Source organism: Acartia tonsa, chromosome 6 (genome assembly GCF_053477335.1).
Source record: "Acartia tonsa isolate MP-2025a chromosome 6, ASM5347733v1, whole genome shotgun sequence".
Lineage (NCBI taxonomy): Eukaryota > Metazoa > Arthropoda > Copepoda > Calanoida > Acartiidae > Acartia > Acartia tonsa.
The window spans coordinates 6849729-6876130 of NC_137265.1; the positions used below are offsets into that span (position 1 = coordinate 6849729).

A 26402-nucleotide genomic window follows, 5' to 3' on the forward strand; every position below is an offset into this window, starting at 1 on the left:
TGATTTTTTTTAACATTTGTCACAACAATTTTTACATGAATAATTATACTAATAATTTATATTTTTTAGCAATTGTAAATGTTCGTCTGGCCCACCTCTTTGTAGCTTCGCTTTTATGTACATATTTTGTCATCCTTGTTTCCTTATTTAATTAGGTACAGGGGTATCGAGAAAAAAGAGATAAAACTACTTATATAATACACATACAACAAAAATTAGAAAAAAACGTGTCCTTTTTATATGTTCAGGTGAAAAAAAGATTTTATAATTTAAAGATGGGGGGAGTGTGGATGGGCTGATTTTTAGAGGAGGCTCTTACTTGTAGAAGCGAAACAAATATCCTTGGTAAACTGCCTAATTATCCCTCAAAGCTTAGAATCAACCTATTTTGAAGAAACTTTTAAAAATTTAAAGTGACCTTTTTTATTCGAGGTCATCTCTAAATATAAGTATTAGGGTATTAGACAATGGATGATAAATTAATATGCCCTTCTAAATTATATAATTATTGATTAAAACGTTTTGACATTGCTAGTATATTATTTGACTAATCAAACTTTAACCCCTTACAGTTGCCTTGCCGCACCTTAATCGGTCGGGGGGGGGGGGGGGGGGGCGGTCAACGCCACCCCCCCTATTATCTCAGTTCCTATTAGAGCTAGAGGGCTAAAAAATTTTGTGCAAGTCCCCTATTTGATAATGAATTTTCGATCTTAAGTGAAACGAAGTCAACTTTCGCTTCCTTCACCCTTTTACTCTACACGCATCCTGTTGTGAATATGGGTATTTGAATATGTTAGGGAACCACTCCTCTGACGTCACAAATTAGCCCAAATGGCTAGGTTTTTAGCTATAACGGCCATATCCAATGGAATATCTTTATTTGCTTGAGTTATTCATAATGTATATACTTGCACCTTTGATATAAGCTCATATCATATCCAACCTATATTCGCCCTTTAACCCCTTACAGTCGGGCCCCTTGCCGCACCTTAATCAGTTGGGGGGGGGGGGGGCGTTCAACGCCTCCCCATGTTATCTCAGTTCCTATTAAAGCTAGAGGGCTAAAATTTTTTGTGTAAGTCCCCTGTGTTATGATGAATTTCCGACCTTAAGTAAGTCAAGGTCAATTTTCGCTTCCTTCACCCTTTTATTTAACAACCTTTGTTTTTAGGTCCTTTTTCACTTAAAAATTTCAAACGGCTGTAATTTTCTTATTTTTGAAGCTAGAAGAACAATTTTTTTTTTGCAGAAAATGTTTATCTGTATGTAAATTTTATATTGGAAATATCAAAACATAAATTTCAGCGGCCGCAGCTGTACTTGGCAGCTGCCAGCCGCTGCAGTCGGCGGTCGGCGGGAAAACGGCGGCGGATCTTTATGAAATTGTAATACGTTATGTAGACATGTAAGAAAAGCTTAAGTTTAAAATTTGAAGTCATTAAGTCAAAAATTGCGGTCACAGGAGCTTTTAAAGATTTCTGAAGACCTGGATGATCAGGACCTGCAGGATCATACCTGGAACCTGAAACTTGAACACCTGTATTTCATATAAGGATTTACTACCAGAGGATAATCTAGGATAATTTAGTATTGTTTAAGTCAAAAAAAATATTTTTGCTCTTTACCTGGATCACCCTGCCAGGTTTGCTGGCATCCTGTGCCCGCCAGGATGGAGATATTCAAAAAATTCAAACTCTCAGTTATGTGATATACCCATACCTAAAAAGTCACGCAGTTTGGGCTCTTTATCTTTCACACACAGAAAATGAGATAGAAACCCCCCCTCCCCCGACCGTTAAGGGTTAATAAAAGTACCCAAAGTGTTGAGCAAACGAACATAAATTGTGCTATGAAATTTTGATATTGTTGTAACAATGAGGGAGAGGACATTGGGCTATAAATTATGCTGGTACCCAAAGTTTATTAATATAGTTGACTCAGACACTTGAATTTTTTTTTTCTAAACTAGCAGAGTCAAAATTTTCCAACTAATAATCCTTATACTAAAGTAACAGGATGTCTGTGTGTCTGTCTGTCTGTCTGTGTGTACCGAAGGATCTCGCTAACCGCTAAACCGATCGGGTTCTCCTTAACAGGGTAGCTTCTCATAAGTCCCGGGAAGGTTTTTAACTATTTTGGGGGAGGGTACCACCACCCTCCCAAGAGAAATGACAAAAAAATCGAAATTTTAAAAAACGTTTAGGAGACTTCAACGTCAAATGAAGAGGTATCGTACGTAAAAAATTATAGTAGAGACTTTATCAAACAAAAACATTTAAAGTGCCACTAGAGGCCTCTAGGGGCGTAGCCGCTAGTTTTATTATAAAGTAGGATTGAAACGGTTGGACACTGTTAATAGTAAATTAATTGACTAATCAAAATGTAATAAAAGTACCCAAAGTGTTAAGGGAATGAATAAGAAATCGAGCAACAAAATTTTGATAATATTGTAATAAGGAGAGAGGGTACATTTGGCTTTAATTAAATTATGCTGGTACCCAAAGTTTTTTTCCGTTGGCTCAAACACTTGAATTTGGATTTTTTTTCTAAACTAGTACATTTAAAATTTTTCAACTAATAAATTTATTCTATGGTATTTTATCTTGTTTATCATCATTGGGGATATGAATAAATGTATTGTCATTGTTTTATCCCTTGAATTCCTGTTAAAACTTTATAAGATACATGCAAGGGAAGGAGGGGACATTTAACTGTTTATTACACTAGTCCCCAAAGGTTTCTCATTCATTGGCAGAACAATTTTGGAGACTTTTATTGAATTTTAATTGGTTGGTTTATTAACTCGAGTGTCCAAATGTTTTAACCACCAATTATAATCTACAGAAGGGGTATTTTTGTTTATCATCATTTGGAATTTATGTACATCAATTTTTTGGCTATTGTCTTATCCCTGAAAAAATACATTAAAATTCGTAAAATCAAAGGATACAGTGTTGGATAAATACTAGTTAAATTATTCTGTCTTTCTGCAATAACAATATAATAGCAGCTATGCCACAAGAGGCCAGCGGAAGTCAACCCTCTCACTTTAAGTTATAGTTTTTAAAAAATAAGGGGGGAGTTATTTTTTTATATGGGCATTTCTCTTGGGATGGTGTTAGTACCCTCCCCCAAATTAGTTATAAACACTTTCAGGACCTCTGAGAATCTACACTGTAACAAACAGACTGAAAGATACATATAGTTAGAGATCCTTTTACTTTAATACTAGCAACAAAGACTCTAAAATATCATTCTTCTTTTTTTTTTTTGGGGGGGGGTCTTTTTTATTTATAGTGAGGAGATACCCTCCACCCAAATATTTTTTACAATTTACACTTTTTTGTTTACACAATTTTTATTTAGTAAAAGTCCCCAAAGTTGTTAAATCAGCGAATGAGCAAACGTTATTAAAAAACTTAGGGGACCAGTGTAATAAATAGCTCATTGTTCCCTCTCTCTCGGGACTTTGTGGTGATTAAACTTTGGGTACTTACTTATTCCCTACTTTGACATTGGGCTGTTTATAACACTGGTACCCAAAGTTTAATGATAATGTTTTCTCATTCGTTGGTTTAACAACTTTTAATAAATTATGATTGGTAGATTTATTAAAATGAGTGTTCAAATGTTTCAACCACTAATTTTTATCTTCAGAAGGTGTAATTTTTTGTGCCATAGATATATACATCCATTTATCTGCCATTGTCTTATCCCTTTGGATCCCTGAGTATCAGAGTATCATTAGATATTGCTATTTTGTTCAGGGATCTAAAGGAATAAGGCAAGGGCTTATAAAAAAGTTGTTGTATATCCCCTATGATAATACACAAAATTAACCCATCTGTAGATTGAAATAAGTGGTTGAAACGTTTGAACACTCAACTTTATGAACCAATCAATAAAAATACAATAAATATACCCAGAGCTGGCGAGCCAAAGAACAAGGAAATAATGTATTAAAATGCCCATGGTTTTTCCCTCCCTGTATTTTGATTCTAACTAGCGGCTACACCCCTAAAAGCCTCTAATTGGGGGGGGGGGGGGGTGAATCAACTCCCCTTAATTTTTAATTTTAGTTTTATAAAAAAAGGTAAAAAACATCTTCTCCGGACCTATGAGAAGCTACATTGTTAATTAGAACCATATTGGTTCAGCAGTTAGAGAGATCCAATTGTATTAAGAGACAAACTGACACTCTCATATATACATCCTGTTACTTTTATATAAGGAGAAACAAATATATGAATTGTTAATTTCAATAGATAGACAGTGAAGTTTAAGTTTTAGAAGGAAAACTAAAAATTTATATAGTAGGAGAAAATATTTTGTGTTGTATCTTTTTAGATATCCTTTCCGGTTAGTTTTTTTCCCTAGATAATCGTTTTTGTGGTTAAATTTTTGTGTTATATAACAATCAAGATATTTGCATAAACCAAAGAGGGAGTGGACATTGGACTGGAATTTATACTGGTTCTATAATCTCTAATTTGTTGGCTTAAAATCTTTGAATATTATTTTGAAATATTAATTGGATGTTACATGCCAAACATACAGACTGAAAGTTTTAAAAATTTTCATTTAAAATTAGGTAAAATTAAAGTTAGAAGAACACTTTAGATTTTAAGTACCGAGGCATTTAAAAAAAGGTTTTAGTAGGATTATTATCAATGTTACTTTGTGTTTCGTGCAAAAAAATTGGTGGCATCTAGGAGTAAAAAAAATTACAGTAAAGATTGCATATTTGTGTAATTTAAAAAGAAATTTTGTAAATCTAACATTCAAAATAAAAGGCAAAAAAACTTTATGGGGGGGAGGGGGAGTATTAAAAAAATATAGAAACTACTTCAAATAAATCACAATATGAATCTTGATCTTAGCAACATTAACAAAAACAAAAATATTGTTGCATATTCTGTGTTTTTTAGTTTTCTTTTTTTCTGATATAATATTATTATTTAGTTTAATAAATTGTTTAATTTGTTTAATTGAATGTTTAAATCAAATATTCATAGATATCTAATTAATAGTATTAAATTTTTCCTTATTTTTGCATCAAAGGTGTAGTTGCAAGAAATGCATTTAAACTTGAATTAAGTAAACTTCATATTTTTTATGTTCAATAGTTTATCTAGAGGACATACCTTTGAAATAATTTCAATTTTCTACCAAGTAGTTTTAAAAATGACTAGTCCAGTGGTGGCTATTGATTGTTTTTCATTTTAATACAAAATTATATATTTTAGATGGTATTTTTGTAACTTATGCTGGCCATCAAACTTTTTAAATGCACTTTATGTAACTATCCCTTTAGATATTATTTGTTGATTATTAGTTTACCTACTGTCAATAATTAATTTAACACAAAATTTTAGAATCACTTCAATGTCAGGTTGTTTATTATTTTTAGTCTGGTGTTGAAGTGGTTTTAAAATCTTAAAACTACATCATAACTTATTTTTAAATTGTTGATGAACATTTTTTGATGCATTTACCACACAAACAAAGAAATGAGAAACCAAGAAAGAGACAACTTTCAATAGAATAACTTAATTAAAAGATTGTTACATAAGTACAAAATCTTTTATGATAGTTACTTCTGTTGACCCATTTTCACAACTAGAACAACCAGAAAATACCATCACTTAATTTTATAGTTTTTTATTTTTGTGTAAAAATTATTCAATTTCGTAAAATTTATTGCTATTATCAAAATATCAGAATTATTATTTGTTTAAATAAAGAGTATGACTATTTGTCATTAAGAGTCAGATTAGAGTATGACTAATTTTTACTTGAATTCAGATTAGAGTATGACTGTTTGTCATCAAACATCAGATTAGAGTATGACTGTTTGTCACTAAAAGTCAGACTTAAGTATGACTGTTTGTCAATAAAAGTCAGTTTAGAGTATGACTGTTTGTCTGCAAATGTCAGATTAGAGTATGACTGTTTGTCATCAAATGTCAGATTAGAGTATGACTGTTTTTCATCAAAAGACAGGTTAGAGTATGACTGTTTGTCATCAAATGTCAGATTAGAGTATGACTGTTTGTCATCAAATGTCAGATTAGAGTATGACTCTTTGTCTTCAAATGTCAGATTAGAGTATGACTGTTTGTCATCAAATGTCAGATTAGAGTATGACTGTTTGTCATCAAATGTCAGATTAGAGTATGACTGTTTGTCACTAAAAGTCAGTTAGCAGTATGACCATTTGTCATCAAATGTCAGATCAGAGTATGACTGTTTGTCATCAAATGTCAGATTAGAGTATGACTCTTTGTCTTCAAATGTCAGATTAGAGTATGACTCTTTGTCATCAAATGTCAGATTAGAGTATGACTGTTTGTCATCAATGTCAGATTAGAGTATGACTGTTTGTCACTAAAAGTCAGTTAGCAGTATGACCATTTGTCATCAAATGTCAGATCAGAGTATGACTGTTTTTCATCAAATGTCAGATTAGAGTATGACTGTTTGTCATCAAATGTCAGATTACAGTATGCCTGTTTGTCATCAAATGTCAGATTAGAGTATGACTGTTTGTCATCAATTGTCAGATTAGAGTATGACTGTTTGTCAATAAATGTCAGATTAGAGTATGACTGTTTGTCATCAAATGTCAGATTAGAGTATGACTGTTTGTCATCAAATGTCAGATTACAGTATTACTGTTTGTCATCAAATGTCAGATTAGAGTATGACTGTTTGTCTTCAAATGTCAGATTAGAGTATGACTGTTTGTCATCAAATGTCAGATTAGAGTATGACTGTTTGTCATCAAATGTCAGATTAGAGTATGACTGTTTGTCCCTAAAAGTCAGTTAGCAGTATGACCATTTGTCATCAAATGTCAGATCAGAGTATGACTGTTTGTCATCAAATGTCAGATTAGAGTATGACTGTTTGTCATCAAATGTCAGATTACAGTATGACTGTTTGTCATTAAATGTCAGATTACAGTATGACTGTTTGTCATCAAATGTCAGATTACAGTATGACTGTTTGTCATCAAATGTCAGATTAGAGTATGACTGTTTGTCATCACTTGTCAGATTAGAGTATGACTGTTTGTCATCAAATGTCAGGTTAGAGTATGACTGTTTGTCATCAAATGTCAGGTTAGAGTATGACTGTTTGTCATCAAATGTCAGATAAGGGATTAACTGGGCAAATTTTGAGGGTCAATTTAATCACAGATTACGATCTTAATCACCTGAACTTTGCTCACATTGAGTCAGATTCGTCAGATTATAATCTGAAATCCCCCCCGACAGATTAAAAATTTGGCGGCAAATCCTGAGTAATCTGAGTTTTAGTACCTTTTTGCGCAAAAACACAGGTTTTGTCAGATTACAATCTGACGAAATGTAATCAAATGTCAGAGTTGATTGATGAGGGGCGGGCAGATTAAAACCTGAGGAAAACCTGTCAAAACTCAGATTAGACAAGGTTTTGTCACTACTTGTCAGATTTAAAAACTACTAGGGTCTTACAACGAAAATCTTATATTTTTGTCTACAATATCTTCACATCTGATTATAAAAATATTGGTTTTAGGGAAGAGATAGAAATAAGGAAAAAAAGACATTTACAAGGTCATATTATTTAATCCAAACCGAATATTATATATTTTAGTGATGTATAAAAAACCATATCTAAAATTATTTTTTATAATAATTTTTGTCTGAACCAAAAGATCTCGGAAATTAATAATCCGAATGGGTTATAGTGATCCCTTCCCCTAGAGGCTTTGGGCGAAGCAACTAGGCTAATTTATAAAATAAAACTGTACATAATAAATTTCTAAATTTATAATATTTCTAATTTTTATCCAACGATAATGATATATTACCCAAGAAATAAATCCAAATTTTCTTATTATACAAAACAAATCCAAAAATCTTTAATAACCAAAACTGATAATTATACGATTCAGATATTTTAAAACTTTTAATTATTTTGCGATTAGTTACTATTTAAAGATTTAATATGGCAATTAAAATCAAAAGATTATCTCGGGAAAAAAAGAACAATATTTCTTTTTTTTTTAGGTCAAGCAAAGATAAATGTAAAATGGTAGGGGTGCCATTATCGGGGTAAAAGGCTCTAGACGAAGGGGGCATATCGACAAATAAACAAGGTTATAATATAAATACATCAATATGAGGCAGTATACAATTTACATCTTTCGTCACGAAAAATATAAATTTGACAATCACATTTTATTGGCAATTGGTAAAAATGGCAATTAAACAGTAAACTGTGTTTAAGACAGTGAGAAGATAATATTTTGCTAGAGAGTAAAAAATATTGCCAAATATACAAATCAAATCGACAAAAACACACCCACTTAATTTTATACTAAATTTTACCATTTAAACCAGGGAGGAAGGGGACATTGGTCTAATTATTACACATGGCCTGAAAGTTTTTCACTAAAGTTTTGCTATTTGTTGGCTTGATTTAATAACTTTAAAATTATTGTTGAATTTTGATTAATTTTGGCTGATTAATTAAATTGAGTGTAAAAATATTTCAACCACAAATTTTAATTTAGGGAAGGGTAATTCTGTGTATCATAGTTGGGAATGTACATTGTAAATGAACTTATCGGCAATTGTCTTATTCCTTTAGGTCCATGCATTGAAACACACTTTACGAACGTCTAACATATTTAAATGTATGCCAAACGAACATAATCTTATCTTCCCTAATTCTATAATTTTTTCCAGTATGGCTTTGAAACAGATTATTATCCCCTGGACTAGAACCTGTTCCTTGCCATACTGAAAAATCATGTATAGCATCGTATTACAGACAATTTTCCACGAATTTTGAAATATAAATCATACGATTAATACTAGTTTTGTTAGTCCGGATATTTGGCCCCTCGGCTTCCAACAAATCTGGGTTTAACCCTAAAATTATTCACTTGAATATCCGCGGAAAATTGTCTATAATACGATTCCTTACCTTCATCTTGTAGAGTGGCTGGATACCCTTGGATAGTTTCACTCTTGGTCACCTCGTCTGTTTTAGGTGTTAAAATTCCAGGGAATAAGGATCCAATCTGATGATGGAAATAAATTAAAAATATTAGGATGGTAGGTTGATATTTATTTGTTATTAAGTTCTGGAATCTCGATCATAAAGATTTTTTTATCCAATCTTCACTTGAGAGGAATTTTTGGAAAGGAAAATATATATAGAAAATGCCTATGTAAATTAGAAAATCTGCAGAAATTAGAGTTGAAAGTTATTTGCAATAGGCGTTTTCAATATATATTCCCCTTCCCAAAAATACCTCTCTTGTAAAGATTGGATAAAAAAACTTTATGATCGAGATTCCAGAACTGTGGTTAGTAACATAAAATTGAATATATAAAGAATAGAGGGTGTAGGAGTCAAATAACTGTACTTCCACAAACTGGTGACCCACTCAATCAATCCTTATAGGTCTTATGTTATTTAGCAGCTTAAACTTAAAAATTACTGAGTTTTTATAGGTTTTTCATTTAAGAAACAATATTCAAAATATTAAATGTATTAGGTAAAAAAAAACATTTTAACATAGTAATGAAAAATAAAATTTTAACAATGTTTGACTATTTCTCGAAAGTAAGCTACGTTTAAATCATTAGAGAAAAAGACTAGAGGAAGAAAGAGTGAAATAACTGAATCTTCCATCGCAACCACCTTGTGCAACCTTCCTATTGGATCATTGAAAATCAACTAATGGTGTCGCTTATATTAACACAGCCAAGTAGCAGAAAATAATTTAAATTAAAAATTTGTTTTTGAAAACACAATTTAGGTTTAAGTAAGCATTAATATAGATTTGTTTTGTTTTAAAAGTTTGTTTTCTTATAAATTGGACAACCTTATAGCTTAAACAAATTTATCATGGCTTATATATATTTAGGACATGCCTTTATTTAAATGATCATAATCAAAATTATTTATAAACAGTTGTTAAAGTAGTAAATTTTTATCATCCTGTAATAAGTTTCAACATGACTTGTGACAATCTTTTTATAAACTTATGTAATATGTTTTTAATCATATTTGTTTTATCTAATGTCTCATAACTCTGAATATGGTTTTAGAAAAAATGAATTGAAAATGATTGCTAAAATCTAAATATATCTGCATGTCTTAGAATAATGTTTTTTTTTTTAAAAATTAGGTTGAAAAACTTTTTTTTAAAATAGGTTGAAAAACATACTAACTTTAAGTAGTTAAAATAGTTACCTTTTTAAAATCAATTCCTTTGACCGAGTCAACCCAAACATGTTCCCCCTTGTCAGGGCCTCGGGTCAGGTCTTTTAGTGTATTCAAAACAGCCTGAAAATTAAATAAGTTTAATTTGTAGCAGCAAAGCTATTATATAGTTCACTTTGTCCGTCCGTCCGTATAGCTATGTGGAAATGGGATTTTATTGGCTATTTAAGATAAACAGCTATAATTTTAATGAACCTTTCCTGTACCATTGAACATCCATTATATAATTTACTTGGTCTGTCAGTCTGTTGATCAAACATCAAAAGATATATATTGTTTAAAATATTCTTAATTCGTTATTTTCGATATTTGTCGAGAGGGGTAAGGTTGGGGGATTATTCGTTCTTCTTGTTTCTCTATATGCATTTCACTTTTGTACAATTAATCCATGTTTCAATGTAATAAAATGTAATATCTAATTTTGTAAATGGCCATCTATATAGTTTTGCAAATTTCTTCATGTTCCTCATGCAATTATTATCCTCCAAGATTACATGGATAGGAGGACGATAAAAGTTATTTATCGCATTGTATTATAAACAACTTACAGTGGTTATAAAAATGTACAACTATATAATCAAAACCAGTTTTGTTAGGATAAATATTATATTTTAATTTGAAGATCATGAAAAAAAGTTCAATAAGGGTATTTCAAGTCGATTTAATCAATAAAAATTTTTTTTACAGTTCCTTAATCATTTAATTTCTGGTTTTATTTTACTAATGCATTTCCAAGAAAATGGAAAATATGGGTTTCAATATGTTTTCTTCTAAGCTCCTCTACTTTATCGCATTATAGACAACTTTTCAAGTATTTTAAAATTAAAAATTAAAAGAGATAAAAACATGGGCGTCCAAGCTTTTTTATTGGGGGGTGGTAAAATGGCGCGCGAAGCGCGCCGCAAATTTTTTTTACCCCCCCCAAAAAAATTTTTTTTTACCCCGAGGGTAAAATTTGCTTTGGAGGGGTGGGGGTAATTACCCCCCCTGAAATCTGTTGGCAGGGGTAAATTTTGTTTACCCCCCCCAAAATTTACCCCCGGGGTAAAATTTTTTTTGGGGGTAATTTGATAATGTATTAATATTTAGTATTAAAAATGCGCGCGAAGCGCGCCAAAGTTTTTTTTTGTTAAGGATTTTTTATTTTGGGAGGGGGGTATTTCCCCCCCTAAAATTGTTTGGGGGGGGGGGGGTAAATATACTACCCCCAATGATGATAAACAAAATTACCCCTACTGTAGTAGATTAAAATTATTGGTCGAAAAGTATGGTTATTACTAACTTGGAACTAACCAATTAAATTTAAAAAGCAGTAAAAGTTTGAGCCAACGAAAAAGTTAAAGTGATTATAAAACTTATTGGAATAGGTGGATCGGAAAACTAATTTAGTGTAACTCTAATAAAACTTTGTAACGATTTTTAAAAGTTATTATAGGCTTCGCATTAAAGGCTAATGTAGTTCTTGTTATCTAATATTTCCTTTTATCTTCTAATATTTTTTATAGAAGTAATTTTTTTTCTTTCCAGTTTTTAGTATTTTACATAAGGATAAAATACAGAGAGAGAGGGGGGGGGTGCAATTGGCTGTTAATTATACCAGTCCCCAAAATTTAACAAAAACGTTTTCTCATTCCTTGCTTTAACAATTTTGGGGAGTTTTTATATTATTTTGATTGGTTGGTTCTTTAGGTCGAGTGTCCAAACGTTTCAACCACAATGGTAATCTACAGATGGGTTATTTTTGTGTATCATCATTGGAGAAATATATAAATTTATAGGTCTTTGTCTTATTCATTTAGATCCCTGGGATGAAATAAATTAGAAAAAAAGTTAAGAAAAGAGTTTTTAAACACATAATCTTAAAATCACAATACGTTACATACAGGCATATATAAATAGTACAAACAGAAATATAAATGTAAACAGAGTGAGTGAAAAATAGTGCTATGGAATATAAATTTCGTGTTAAAACATATTCGTAAAAAATGCGTTTTTTTAAAATTCACATGGTGAAAGGAGAACGTCGATCAAAAAAAGCTCACGTCATAAAAATGAGAGATGAGGAGAGAATGAGTGGAAAAGAAAACCCCTAAAAAAAGAGATGGATAATCCCTAATATTTATGACATCCCATGCTGATTTTTTGAGCGACTTTCTCCTTTCACATCCCATGCATCTACGCATCTTAAAAGCTGTACTCCCTTAGGCATAAATTTTGTTCCTATTTGTGTCTATATGCTAAAATATGTCTATACATCAAAATCAAATTGTACAAAGGGGGAGGTAGGTTGTGCTAAAAATCCGTAAAGGTGTTTTTTGTCTATGGTTCTATTCAATAAGGAATACACATATTTAGTGAATATTATCGTTCTACCACTGTTTTAATCCTTACAACTCACACTTTCACGGAATTTTAGCATAACCTACCTCCCCCTTTCTAATAAATTTATTAAAAGAAAAACGATAGTCAGCGCAACTTTTCAATAATCGTTAACAAGCTAAGGCATAAACTAAGAAATTTCACATGGTAATCAAATCAAACCCTTACAAACCTTTCTTGTTATTTAATTTTCTGAAATTGTCATATCTATAGTAAAAATATTCTTGTGATTAGTAATCTTTGATTTTTTAATGCTATCAAACACTTTGTTAACGTCAAACTGCTATAATTATATCTACAAATTTTTTATACGCGTAAAAGAAAGTGTACCTTTTTTTTTTTACAAATTATATATTTGCTTATGTGTATCTTAATTGTTAAAGGGAAATATTCTTATATTATTATTAGTACATTGGAAATACATGTATTACCATTATATCAGACAGGGTTTCCTTTATGTTTATATATTAAATTTATATCGTAATCATATCCTAAGGCTTACTCTTATTAATGCTGTCAAACGCTTTGTGAAAGTTAAACTGCTGCAATTTTAATTTTTTCTTAGGAGTAGAAAGAGGGAAACGTGATTTTCTCAGCTCCTATTTAGGATAGACAACTGAAATTTTTAGAGAGTAACAAAGTTCATATTCTACATATTTTAACCAAGTTTAATTAAGATAGGCTTATTGGTTGTGGTGCTAGATCAATAACTAGATTTTTTAAATCATTAAAAAGTTTTGTGATTTATTTCTATTAAGTAAAATGTTTTTTTGTGACACTGCTCCATAGTTCATCAATAATTTTTAGCATTACTACTCATGAATGTTGACATCCTTGTTTACTAATTAAAGAGCAATGTTCTTAAATTATGATTTTTTAAATTTTAAATAGATATGTATTACCTTTATATCAGACAGGGTTTCCTTTTTTGTTGCCCAGATATGTCCCCTCCCCTTTTCTTCCAATAGGCAACCCGTTAGCCACAGCAGCATTATAGGCGTTAGTCCCCAAAGTTTTAAAATTAGCCAAAATAAGAAAGTTGCACTGGTTTTAGTACCCAAAGTCCAAGTCTCTCCTATTCTTCCAATAGGCAACAGACCTTCGTTAGCCACCAGACAAATTTAGTGGCATTATTGGCGCTAGCCCCCAAAGTTTTAAAATTAGCCAAAATAAGAAAAGTTGCACTGGTTCTAATACCCAAACTCCAAGCCAGCCAAGAAAATGATTCCTGATTTTTATTACATTAAAAATATATATATGTAATAACCTTTATATCAGACAGGGTTTCCTTTTTGTTGCCCGGATCTGCCGCCTCCCCTTTTCTTCCGATAGGCAACAGACCTCCGTTAGCCACCAGCTTGCTAATAGTCGGCACTAGTCCAAAACTTAACAAAAATAATTAATTATATATTTGTTAAGTTTCAGAGTAATTTTAAAAACTTAATTTATTCTAAAAAAGCATACAATTACAAATCTTTCTTAACCCAATTTAAAGAGAAAGACTAAACTACATAACTTTTGTGTCACTTTTAAGGAAGACGATTCCTGTAACGTCATATAAAAGGAAAAGAAAAAGGGAAGGGGGAGGGGAGCTTTTAGTTTTAAGAAAGCTTCTCATAAGGCATAAAATGGTTTTATGTTATTCTTATTGCATATATGTCTTCTAACCCCAACTCTCAGACAAAGGAACCCTTAATTGATAGGCTCGCACAGCTAGTCCATATAGAAAAAATACACAAAATCTTACCTTAACGAAATAGGGAATGAGGGTAGGGGTATTCCAAATAGGTTGAATCCCGGGGCTTCACTGCTCGTCTCCTCCCCATTATCCACTTTCTCAGATGAGTTGGTGATGCCCGCATAGATGGTCGGGGTGTCACCGATGTTGGTGTTCAGTGCAAGCGTCTCGGGTACTAAAATATTTAGTTCAAAATTTTAATTCTAGATGGCGCTATATTATTAAAATATATAAAAAGAAAAACTGTTTTTAGCAGGGATCTAAAGGAATTAGAGTAAGACAATGGCTGATAAATTAAAGAACATCACCAATGATGTTACACAAAAATTACCCCTTCTGTAGATTACAATTAGTCTTAGCTAGGACACTCAACTTAATAAACCAACAAATCAAAGTTCAATTGAAGTCCCCAAATCGCTAAGTCAACAATTAAAAAACGCTGGGGACTAGTGCAATAAACAGCTCAATGTCCCAGGGAGTTAGGGGACAATGGATCGAACATTCAATTTTTAGGAGTCTCAGACTATGGGTACTGACTTAAAGGGAATGTGCAAGAATTGCCGCTAACTCGCTGAGGTTGAATATAGCAGGCAGAAAAATTTGTTATGAGAAGGCTGGTTTTAAAATTTTTTTTCTTCCATAAAACACCATTTCATAGATAAAAACTTTATTGTGATATTTGTGTAATAAACAATTTAAGAACCCTTAAATTTAATTCTTGTACATAGTGGCATTTTCAAATTTAGGAATATTGGGTAAATGAGTTCCAGGGACAATTTTTCTAGTAATTAATTACAGAATGGTTACGTCAGTCTGATGTACTGGTAATCTAATTTGCAAATGAATGCTTATTTTTCATGGAACTTTTTTCTTATTTTATAGTTTTTTAAATTTGATTAACATACCCTTTACAATTGTCTTCAAATTTTCTGGATAAATCTGGATTTCATGGCCTTTCAGCGAAAACTCTTAAATTGAATTAATTGCCCATTACTCCCTGCCAATGTCCCCTCCCTCCCTGGTTTTTAGAAACATTAATAGAATGACAAAACGTGAAAGTAAAGGATCAAGAGGTAAAAACACATGTAGTACCCCTTCATCCCTGCTTTGTGATACATTAAACATTACTATGAACCTAACCTGTAATATTAATAGATTTAGTATGGCTTGTAGCAGCTTTAACATCCACTAGGGTTCCATTTGCCCCATCTTCATCATAATAGTAATACACATACTCATACTCATAATCTAAATTTAATTATCCTTACAATAAAGTATAAAGGGTTCTCCTTAACAGGGTAGCTCCTCAGTCCCGGGAAGCTTTATAACTATTTTGGGGGAGGGTACCACAACCTACCCAGGAGAAATCACACAAAAATCGAATATTTTTTTTACTTAGAGACTTGAACGCAACATAGAAAAAAAGTTTTAAAATGCCACTAGAGGCCTCTAGGGGCGTAACCGCTAGTTTATATTAAAGGAGAGGGCTAGTTTTTTTTCTTTATATCTAACCCTACTGGGGGCCTTAACCATGCGGAAACCCCATACAAAATGAAAGCTAACCTAACCTCGCCTGAGGCACATTGAGGAAAGACGCCGAAAGTTATTAGTGCTGGATAGGTTTTTATTTTAAATTCATCTGACCATTTCCAGAAGATGATAATTCCTGAGTTAACTATCATAATATCAAACTAGAATATATAGGCTAACTGTTGCTGCCATACATATAGATATAATTGTCTTGTTTAATTCCTCCTACCTGGATTGGGAGAAGTTGTATCCACTCCATTATTACCTAAAATAAAACAGCGTATGAGAGAGATAGAAAGAAATAAGTATAGAAAGAGAGGGTGAGTGAGAGATAGATAGATAAAGAGAGAGAGAGAGAGAGAGAGAGAGAGAGAGAGAGAGAGAGAGAGAGAGAGAGAGAGAGAGAGAGAGAGAGAGCGAGAGAGAGAGAGAGAGAGAGAGCGAGAGCGAGAGAGAGAGAGAGATAGAAGGAGAGATAAAATATGGAGAAAGAAAGGAGATGAGGAAATAGCATTAATTTTTTTAAGCTGAACTTAGACTTGATAAAGAATGCTTGAAACTTTATATTTCTTACATAACTATTAACTAAATATAACATTTTATATAATAATCACAAAAAAAGATAAAGAGAAGAGGGTCATATTTTTCACTTTATTGCGTTAATTTGGGTGTTGGGTTTTACTCAACTGCTCTTATTAAGTCAAACTGAAATAAATATGAATTCGGGTATGATTAAGAACACTTTGACTACAACCCAACTTAACAAAATTAAGCGAAAAAATTTCCCTCTTTATCTAAATTGACAAAGTACAAATAAAGAAGTATCAAAGCAAAAGATCTCGTAAAGGAAAATCTTTGTTATATAAGATTAATAGATAGATTCGGTTTTAGATAGATTGATAACTTTGTTTATGTTGATAAGATAAATAGAATGCGAAAAGATAGATGGATAAGATTTATATTTAGATGTTTAAAAAAACTAAACAAAAGTAAAATAGATCAACATAGACGTCCAAGGGGGGGGGGGGTAAACGAATTTGGGCACCCCCAAAATTTTTTTCATTTTACCCTCCCCATTTAAAATTTACCCCTACCCTGAGGAGGGGGTATTTACCCCCTCCCCCAAACAATTTTGGAGGGGTAAATACCCCCCCCCAAATAAAAAATCTCTAACAAAAAAAATTTTTGCGCGCTTCCCGCGCATTTTTAATAATATATAATTATTAAAATTTAAATTACCCCCCCAAAAAATTTTACCCCAGGGTAAATTTGGGGGGAAGTAAACAAAATTTACCCCTGCCAACAGATTTCAGGGGTGGCTAATTACCCCCCCCCCCCCAAGCAAATTTTACCCCCGAGGTAAAAATTTTGGACGAGGTAAAAAAAATTTGCGGCCATTTTACCCCCCCCCCCAAAAAAAAACCGAATTACCCCCCCTTAAAAAAAAGCTTGGACGCCCCTGTAGATCAATACAAAGATACATTAATATGCTTGCTCAGGTTTTTTAAAAGGAAAGGTGGGGGTGTTAATATCCTACCTAAAGTGACCACACTCCCAGAAGAATCAGGTTTCATTAATGGTTCTGCTTCATAACCAGTTTTGGTCGTAGTGCCTCCTTCATTAATGATCAATTCTTTCAAATTTGTGTTCATTTATAAAACAAATGGTGGCTACTTAAGTTTAAAAATGCTGTAGCCTAAAACCCGAGGACATATGTGAATCTTCTCTAAAAAGGATAACCAAATCACTTCAATTCGGTAAATATTGATATCTTAAGCTACAAACAAAAAATCCTTACTACTTCATATTATAGTTAGTAGAAAAATGATTTTATAGATATGCAACGCTAAGTTTTTAAAAGGAAAGTTTTTCTATAGTTAGGTTTGTTTTTTTTACGGATTTTTTGTCGTTGATTAAGCATGTAAGAGTTGTCCTTTTGATTTTAAACTTGGTATGCTGATTCCTGTAGCTGTTAGGTACAATTTTGAAAGCGTATTTCTTAGGCCCTTTTAATCATGATGATTTTAGGCTTTTTCAAAACTATTATTGTATATATTATTAACTTGAATTTGAAAATGGATTCCTAGAAATATTAGATATAATGTTAAAAGCAAAAAATATTAATATTTATATTGAAATTATTGATTCCTGTATTAGTGGGAACTGTGGAGCTGACAACTCCTGCCTGCTGGCTGCTGCCACCAGCTGCTAAGGTTGTGCTGCCGCCTGTCAGCCCAAGCAGAGGGGTGCTGAACTCAATGTTGAAGGCACCCAGTGTTTCAGAAATTCCTGAAATAAATGGATCAATAAATTGGTAAATATATAAGAAATATAAATTATTTTACCTTAAAGAAAATCTTTTTAAAATGGATAATAATAATATTTTCTGTGTTAAAAGATAATTGTAACATTCAAATTTTATGCATTGGGTTGTACTTTTCAGAGATCACATATTCTTGTCCTTTAATTGTTAAAGCTATTTTATTAGGGATAAAATGAAACGGGTATAACCCCCAAACCTCGAGAACCAAAACCATCCAACAAAATATTTTCGGGTATAGTCCCTTTCGTTGCAACGCCCCTTAAGGGGCGTTTCTTCGTATTTTCACAGTAGCTTTTCTCCTATTTCTAGCCACTGCGGGGGGATCTAACCATGCGTGGCCTATTGCCTAACCTTGCGTTGCAATCACCTAACCCAATATAACCTAACCTAACCTAAAATAACCTATCAAAAGCCATTTTAAAAATTCGACGAATCGCCCATTAAGGGGCGTTGCCACGAAAGGGACTATAGCCATATTTTCTCATCAAAGCAAGAAAAATGCTAGGTGTGGGACACCGAACCACCATCACATCTTGGAAGCAAAGCTCCTAAATGCTGAATGAAGTATATCGAGAAAGGGAGTGGACATTGACTATTTATAACTCTCTTTTACAAAGTTTTATAATAGTGTTTTCTTGTTCGTTTGCTCAACAAATTTGGAGACTTTTGTTGAATTTTTATTGGTTGGTTCTTTAGTTATTATCATCATTAGTATCATTATAAGATGAACATCAATTTATCGGCCATCGTCTTATCCCTTTAGATTCCTGAAAGTATACCTGTCTGTGTGCTGGAAGCTGCATGGAACTGGACAGGTGTTTTTAGTGGCAGAGCTTGGCAGGCATCCTTGATTATCTCCTGCATACTCGGGTCACATGTGAACCTTAATATAAGATAGATAGATAGATAAATAAATAGATAGATAGATAGATAGATAGATAGATAGATAGATAGATAGATAGATAGATAGATAGATAGATAGATAGATAGATAGATAGATAGATAGATAGATAGATAGATAGATAGATAGACAGATAGATAGATAGATAGATAGATAGATAGATAGATAGATAGATAGATAGATAGATAGATAGATAGATAGATAGATAGATAGATAGATAGATAGATAGATAGATAGATAGATAGATAGATAGATAGATAGATAGATAGATAGATAGATAGATAGATAGATAGATAGATAGATAGATAGATAGATAGATAGATAGATAGATAGATAGACAGATATTGATATAGATATGGAAAAAAAGGCAGATAGATAGATAGATAGATAGATAGATAGATAGATAGATAGATAGATAAATAAATAGATAGATAGATAGATAGATAGATAGATAGATAGATAGATAGATAGATAGATAGATAGATAGATAGATAGATAGATAGATAGATAGATAGATAGATAGATAGATAGATAGATAGATAGACAGATAGATAGATAGATAGATAGATAGATAGATAGATAGATAGATAGATAGATAGATAGATAGATAGATAGATAGATAGATAGATAGATAGACAGATAGATAGACAGATAGATAGACAGATAGATAGACAGATAGATAGACAGATAGATAGACAGATAGATAGATAGACAGATAGATAGATAGATAGATAGATAGATAGATAGATAGATAAATAAATAAATAGATAGTTAGATAGCTGCGACTATTATTTATACATATAGATGAAAAGTAGCTGAGCTATCAAAAGTTATACCTGGATGACCTAATGGTAGCAACAGGTTGACCGCTCAGTTCTCTGGGGAAATAGCAGCGTGGCCCAGGTGACCTAAAAGTTGATATTTAAGCACAGGTAATCAAGGATATGCCAATGATTGATACATTAATCTTCACCACTAATCTCTGCTGTAAAATTGTACCTTTAATTTTGAAGAAAAAATGAATAATTGATTTGCCATTGTCCTATCCACATTATTAAACTATATTGATATTTAAAACTCTAAATCAAAACGAAAGAACTTTAATTCTTGAAAGTTCTAAATTCCTAATATCACTATAAAAATCCATTTTAGATAAATAAGCAAAATTTATTATTTGGACAAATTTCAAAAAAATAAATTTTATGTTAATATTGGATTTAATAATTAAAAGTGCTGATAATCTACACTAGTAATAGTCATATGGTATCTTATAGTCATTTTAAATTTGTTAAGCTTCGCTTCTATTAATGTTGCCATCTTTGTTTATCCATATTAACCAGAGACATTGGAAAGTAATTTTAACCGGTACCCAAAGTTTAGTTAAAAACTTTGGGTACTTTATAAAATCGTTGACACAAACTTGTTAACTATTAATTTTAATCTATAGACTGAGTTTTTGTTAATTAACATTGGGGATGAAGTTGTGCATCAATTTATCATCCATTGTCTTATCCCTTAAGATCTCTGAAATTACCTTAAAATTGTAGAAGCTTCAGATCTTGCTTTCTCAGCACTATCACTCTCCTCCCCACTCACAAATATTCTACGATCACTTTCATCGTCAGCACCGAAATAATTTCTGAAAAAAAAACATATAATTCACTTTCTCGTATTCATTCGAATCCGGTGGATAGGAACCGGTTCTAATCCATACGAAAAAAACTATGTCTATCATCGTATATATATATAGTTTTAATCTTATAATTGTACATTCTATATCCGCGGAAAGTGGTTTATAATACGATGAAAGAAATAACTATTCTCGTATTCATTCGAATCCGGCACCTCGGGGCTAAAAAACTGGTTTTAATCTTATAATTGTACATTCTATATCCGCGGAAAGCTGTTTATAAAACGATGCGAGAAATACCAATTCTCGTATTCATTCATGAGGTGCTAGATTGATTCCTTTATTTTTAGGTTTTCGTGATTTTCTCGATACCTATTCAGGATTTACGGCTGAAATTAACAGGGATGGAATATAACCATATTCTACATATTTCCATCAAGTTTCATTAAAATTTGTCTATTGGTAGACGTGCTAGATCGATTCCTAGATAATTAAGTTTTCGTAATTTTAAAGGTTTCGTGATTTCCCTATTTTATCAAGTAAAATTTTTATTTGTATTACACTGATTTTGAGCTTCGCTACTTATGGATGTTGCCATTCTTGTTTTGGTATACTTTTTTTCGGGCTTAATCCAAAGGGCTGATTAAAGAATAAAAGCAAGGTCAATTACTTCCAATAGAAGCAAAGCTCTCTAAAGCATTTAGTGAATAGGCCAAACGTATATAATACAGCTGGAAAATTATTGCTGAATTCATGCAAAAACACAAAGGAAATGATATTTTTGATCTGCTAAATTTCTACTTTAACGTGACCGACCGACTCATCGACTTATACAGAAGCGTCGCTTAAAAAGATATATACATACAGTCTAAGCCCAATATCAAGAAAAATAAAAGAATTTTAAAATCAAGTGAAATGATCAAAACATTCGCCCCCTACTTTGAGTGCATTGTACCAGCTTCTACCAATGACGAAATAAATTCGGAAAGAAATCACGAAACTTCTACGTGTTTTTCAGCTGTCGTTGGGGGGCAACACATCGTAAAATTGACGACCTCTCCATTTGCCCCCCAAATATTATTTTATGTTTATTTCCCTTGTTGGTTATACCTTATTCCTGGCATTGTACTGTCAATTGATAAATTATTAAACAAACACCAATAAATTTTATATTGCAATTTAAAATGCTCAGTTTTTGTGTTCAAACACACACACTAAATTTAAATACTAATTAACTCTAGGTAAGAACGGGGGTAAAACAATAGCTTAAAACCACCCCAAGCCATTTATAAACCTTATGAAAGGTACAGCCCACTCAGACCATAAAAGCAAATATTTGAACAAAAACGATGTGAATCTATCCTTGAAATCTTATAACAATCGTTAAAGCAAATTTAGACTAATTAAATGAGAACACAAAAATATAAATTAAAGTTAAAACTAGCTATTTATTAGACGTTTCTAAAAGGTTGTTTTAGATGAAGAATAAATTTCCAAGTTTTGTGAATGCCAAAAAGTTTTTTTCGTATTTATAGAATTTCTCCCATAGAAGATCCTCCCGGTTTCACTTTACTGATAGATTTTGAAAGAAGCCTAGTGTGTTCTATAAAACTTAGTTTTCCCTCACACTGTCTGTCCGTACGTCTGTATGTAATGATCAGTTTTCTTTAATGGGATTGTTTGGTCTTTTTACCAAGTATCCCGAATGACGTCATATTATTCTAGCATGACGTCATTCAAGATTTTACGTTAAAGAAGGTGTATCAACTTTTTTTTTTATAGCTAGCCGGTTCTTTTAGTGAGTAGTAGATGTAAAATTTTTCATAGAATTCAGATATGCAATCGGTTTTTTTTTGTAGACCTCTTATTTTTAAAGTAATTTAAGTTTAAAAAAAAAAAATTAAGTCGATTTTAAGGTACTAAAATGCAACAAAAAAAAGAAAGAAAATGGCCATTATGAACAAAAATAGTAAGATCTTTAATTTGACACCTTACTTTTTCAATTCTGTCAGGTAATTATTGAAAAAATCGATTTTTTTAAACCCACGAGAATAAAAACTTTGAACTTATTTTTTTCATTCCCCAGGCATAAGAAATAGGCATTATATATACTGTTAGAATGAGAAAAGTATTACAAATCCATTCTAAGCAAAATTGAAATAAAAAGTTTACAATATAGTATATAAACTACAATAAAAGGAATTATATGAAAATATCATATTATATTATACAGGCAACGTCTTAATTCTTGAATTGAGTATAAAAATGGGAAGGGGGTAAAGAGGGGGTAAAAAAGCGAAGACGAAAGTGTTGCCTGAAAAAGAATATAATTGGCCATTTGTTTATTTTTTTACTTTTTTTTAAATTTTGCTTACAATGGATTCGTAATATTTTGTTCTGATTCTAAAGGTATATATTAACCCATATTTTTTTACCTGTGAAATGATAAAATTAAGTTCAAAGTTTTTATTCTCGTGGGTTTAAAAAAATCAATTTTTTTAATAATTACCTGACAAAATTCAAAAAGTAAGGTGTCAAATTAAAGATCTTACTATTTTTGTACATAATGGACATTTTCTTCCTTTTTTTTGTTGCGTTTTAGTACCTTAAAATCAACTTAATCTTTTTTTTAAAAACTTAAATTACTTAAAAAATAAGAGGTCTACAAAAAAACCGATTGCATATCTGAATTCTATGAAAAATTTTACATCTACTACTTACTAAAAGAACCGGCTAGCTATAAAAAAAAAGTTGATACACCTTCTTTTAAAAAATTTATAAACTTTTTTATAGGCACTATAAAGAGCTTATCAGTAAAATCAATCTCTAACGATTACTAGTTACTTTTACTATATCTCTCTAATATCCAAAAGAAAATCTGTTTTAATTTTAATATATTATGTTAAAAATTAATTATTGTCAGTTTGACGTTATCAAAGCACTTGACGAATTTTTCAGGTTTTTTTTACAATTATTGGGTATCGTTAACTTGAATTTTGTTGTTGTCTATAGTTCTTTTCAATAAGGAATACACCTATGTAGTGAATTATATCATTCTACTTCTGTTTTTAGGTCATAAAACTCACACCTTTACAGAATTAAAAAAAAAAAAAACCTTTCCCTTTTAAAGCATCCAAACAAGTTTTACTTTTAGGCTTAGTCGCAGATGACGCGTGGCTGCCAAGCTCTGCTTTTGACACATTAAAAACTTTCCCGATTTTGTATTACTTTTGAGGAACATGATTCCAGTTACGCCATATTTTTCTTTCCCGAAAAAGGGAAGGGGGTAAGAAAATCTCTTCAAAGGAGATGGAGAAAACCCCCTTTTCTCCCATCTCTTTTTTCTTCCCCCCTTCCCTTTTTTTTCTTTCCCCCTTCCCTTTTTCGGAAAGAAAAATATGACGTAACTGGAATCATGTTCCTCAAAAGTAATACAAAATCGGGAAAGTTTGTAATGTGTCTCTGCTTTTACATCTTGTAATCAGCTACTAGTTTTTTCCTCAGCAAAATTGTATACGGCCCTCAAGGAAAATGGTTCAAATATTTAATTTAACTCTGTGGAGTGGATGTTCACCCTCACACATAATCAAAATACCAAAAAGTCAAAGAAGCCATCTTTGATAGGTAAAATGACGCTCCTAATTAAAAAAAAAAAAATCTTCTTTAAATTTAAGTGGAGTGCTAAATTTTAGCTTCACACTCCCATTGGCTGTTCAGGGGGGGGGGGTGTAGACCCTTATAAATGGGGTTGTAGTGGTTGGACCCCTACTCTTAAGCCACTATAATAATACTGAAAATCTCCCGACCCCCAAGAAAGAAATCTGTGAACGCCTTAGCAACAACTTTAAATCTTTACTATAAACTTTGCTCAACAGCAATCACGGATTGTAACCAGGGATATTAAGGGATAAGACAATTGCCGATAAATTGATGTATAACCCAATGATGATACAAAAATTAACCCCTTCGTAAATTACAATTAGTGGTTGAAACGTTTTGATACTCAACTAAATGAACCAACCAATCAAAATACAATAAAAGTCCCCAAGATTGTTAAGCCAAAGAAAAAGAAAACGTTATTATTTATATGACTTTGAGGACTAGTGTGTAATAAACAGTCCAATGTCCCTCTATTTTCACAGAGCTTATGTGTGGATGATAAGAAAATAAATATATAAAATAGATGTATATTCCTAACTCCCCCAAATAACAAGGACCTTTAAAATAAAATAAAAATTTTGGCAGGTAGCTCATGACATACATTTTAGTTATACAACTTTGTTATTTGTAATTTCAACTTAATTTGACATCAAGAGAGAGAGAGAGAGAGAGAGAGAGAGAGAGAGAGAGAATTGACTGGTACTTTCTTACCCCTAAGCTCGTAATACCATAGCATTGCATTGATTGTGGTGTTAAATCTAGTTCGGAAATGAATTTTCAGAATAGGAATGTACAAAGTAACAGTGTCCAAACTTTTTTTACCAATAATAATATATTACCTGACAGGATCGCTATTAGATCCATAATAATTCCTTCTCACAGGTTTCTCTTCCTCGCTGGAACCAAAATAATTCGTACGCCTAAGAATATTTTATTAGCATAATAATCCTCATCTATAATACAAAGTAGAACAGTGTCTCTGAAGCTCAAGATCTCAGTAACCGCTGAACCGATTATAAAATATAAAAAGTATTTTATAAATGTAAACATAATACTAAAAAATCTTTTGTTGGTTTAGGAATTCAAAAATCTGTTAGATAGGATAATTATATCATACAAAAATTTGTTGTCAAAAAAGCATTTTTTAAATGGACGTATGAACATTGTAGCTTAAATGCTACAGGAATACCCATGCAAAGTTTGAAATCAATAGGACAATTCTAAAATGCCCAGATTTACATAAAGAGATTAAACGGACGGACCTACCCTTTAAAAATGATAGCCTACCTATTTGCAGAGGTACCATCTGAATCATAATACGACCTCCGTTGGGACCTTCTCTGAGACCGCTGTGACCTCTGCTCTGGCCTCACTATGAGCCGGCGCAGCCATCGGGTCTCACAGTCACAGTTCAGAGGATTTCCTAAATGGGTAGTTTTGTCTATCATAACTAGGGTGTATGTACAATGTACATAGATTTATTGTCCAAAAGAAAAACCTTAAGATTCCTGATACTAATAAACCGATTAATATCCGGTGGACTAGAACCGGTTCTCAGCCAAACTGAACAGTTATGTATAGCATCGTATTATATCAAGTTTTCTACGAAAATAAAAATGGACAATCATAGGATTAGAACCCGTGCCTTCGGTTTTAATCTTATAAATGTACATTTTTATATCCATAGAAAGCTTCACATAGGTCCCTGGATGGTAATAGATTAAAGTCCTTGGTTGGTTTCAGGCTATTTTTCCGTTAATTTTGTTGTAGGGTTGTTCAAACTCCTTCCTTTCCATTCAAAAAAAGTATTATGAATAAATTATTCAATAACAACAAATGTATTAAAAACATCACCATTACATAAATAGATAAATAGTTACAAATCATGTACAGATACACACATAGTGAGAGAGGCTTAGATTTGTAGAATATGGGTTGCGTGTTCACTGTT

The 26402-nt window shown here is 31.9% G+C and overlaps 2 protein-coding genes across 2 annotated transcripts in view; both read right to left on the reverse strand.

Moving 5' to 3' along the window:
• The window catches only part of LOC145321733 (uncharacterized), a 36436-nt gene extending 18847 nt beyond the window's left edge, over positions 1–17589 (reverse strand). The window contains exons 1-7 of the mRNA XM_080163292.1: positions 17475–17589; positions 16167–16202; positions 15548–15655; positions 14417–14582; positions 13937–14054; positions 10261–10353; positions 8983–9079 (exon numbers count right to left, since the gene is read on the reverse strand). Of these exons, the coding sequence (XP_080019418.1) occupies positions 8983–9079; positions 10261–10353; positions 13937–14054; positions 14417–14582; positions 15548–15655; positions 16167–16202; positions 17475–17589 (733 nt within the window). The remainder of the gene's footprint in view (positions 1–8982; positions 9080–10260; positions 10354–13936; positions 14055–14416; positions 14583–15547; positions 15656–16166; positions 16203–17474) is intronic.
• A 452-nt stretch (positions 17590–18041) lies between these two features.
• Positions 18042–26402, reverse strand: part of LOC145321749 (uncharacterized) — a 28058-nt gene continuing 19697 nt past the window's right edge. The window contains exons 7-12 of the mRNA XM_080163320.1: positions 25739–25874; positions 25291–25371; positions 20696–20800; positions 19998–20069; positions 19040–19143; positions 18042–18226 (exon numbers count right to left, since the gene is read on the reverse strand). Coding sequence (XP_080019446.1) covers positions 18042–18226; positions 19040–19143; positions 19998–20069; positions 20696–20800; positions 25291–25371; positions 25739–25874 — 683 coding nt within the window. The remainder of the gene's footprint in view (positions 18227–19039; positions 19144–19997; positions 20070–20695; positions 20801–25290; positions 25372–25738; positions 25875–26402) is intronic.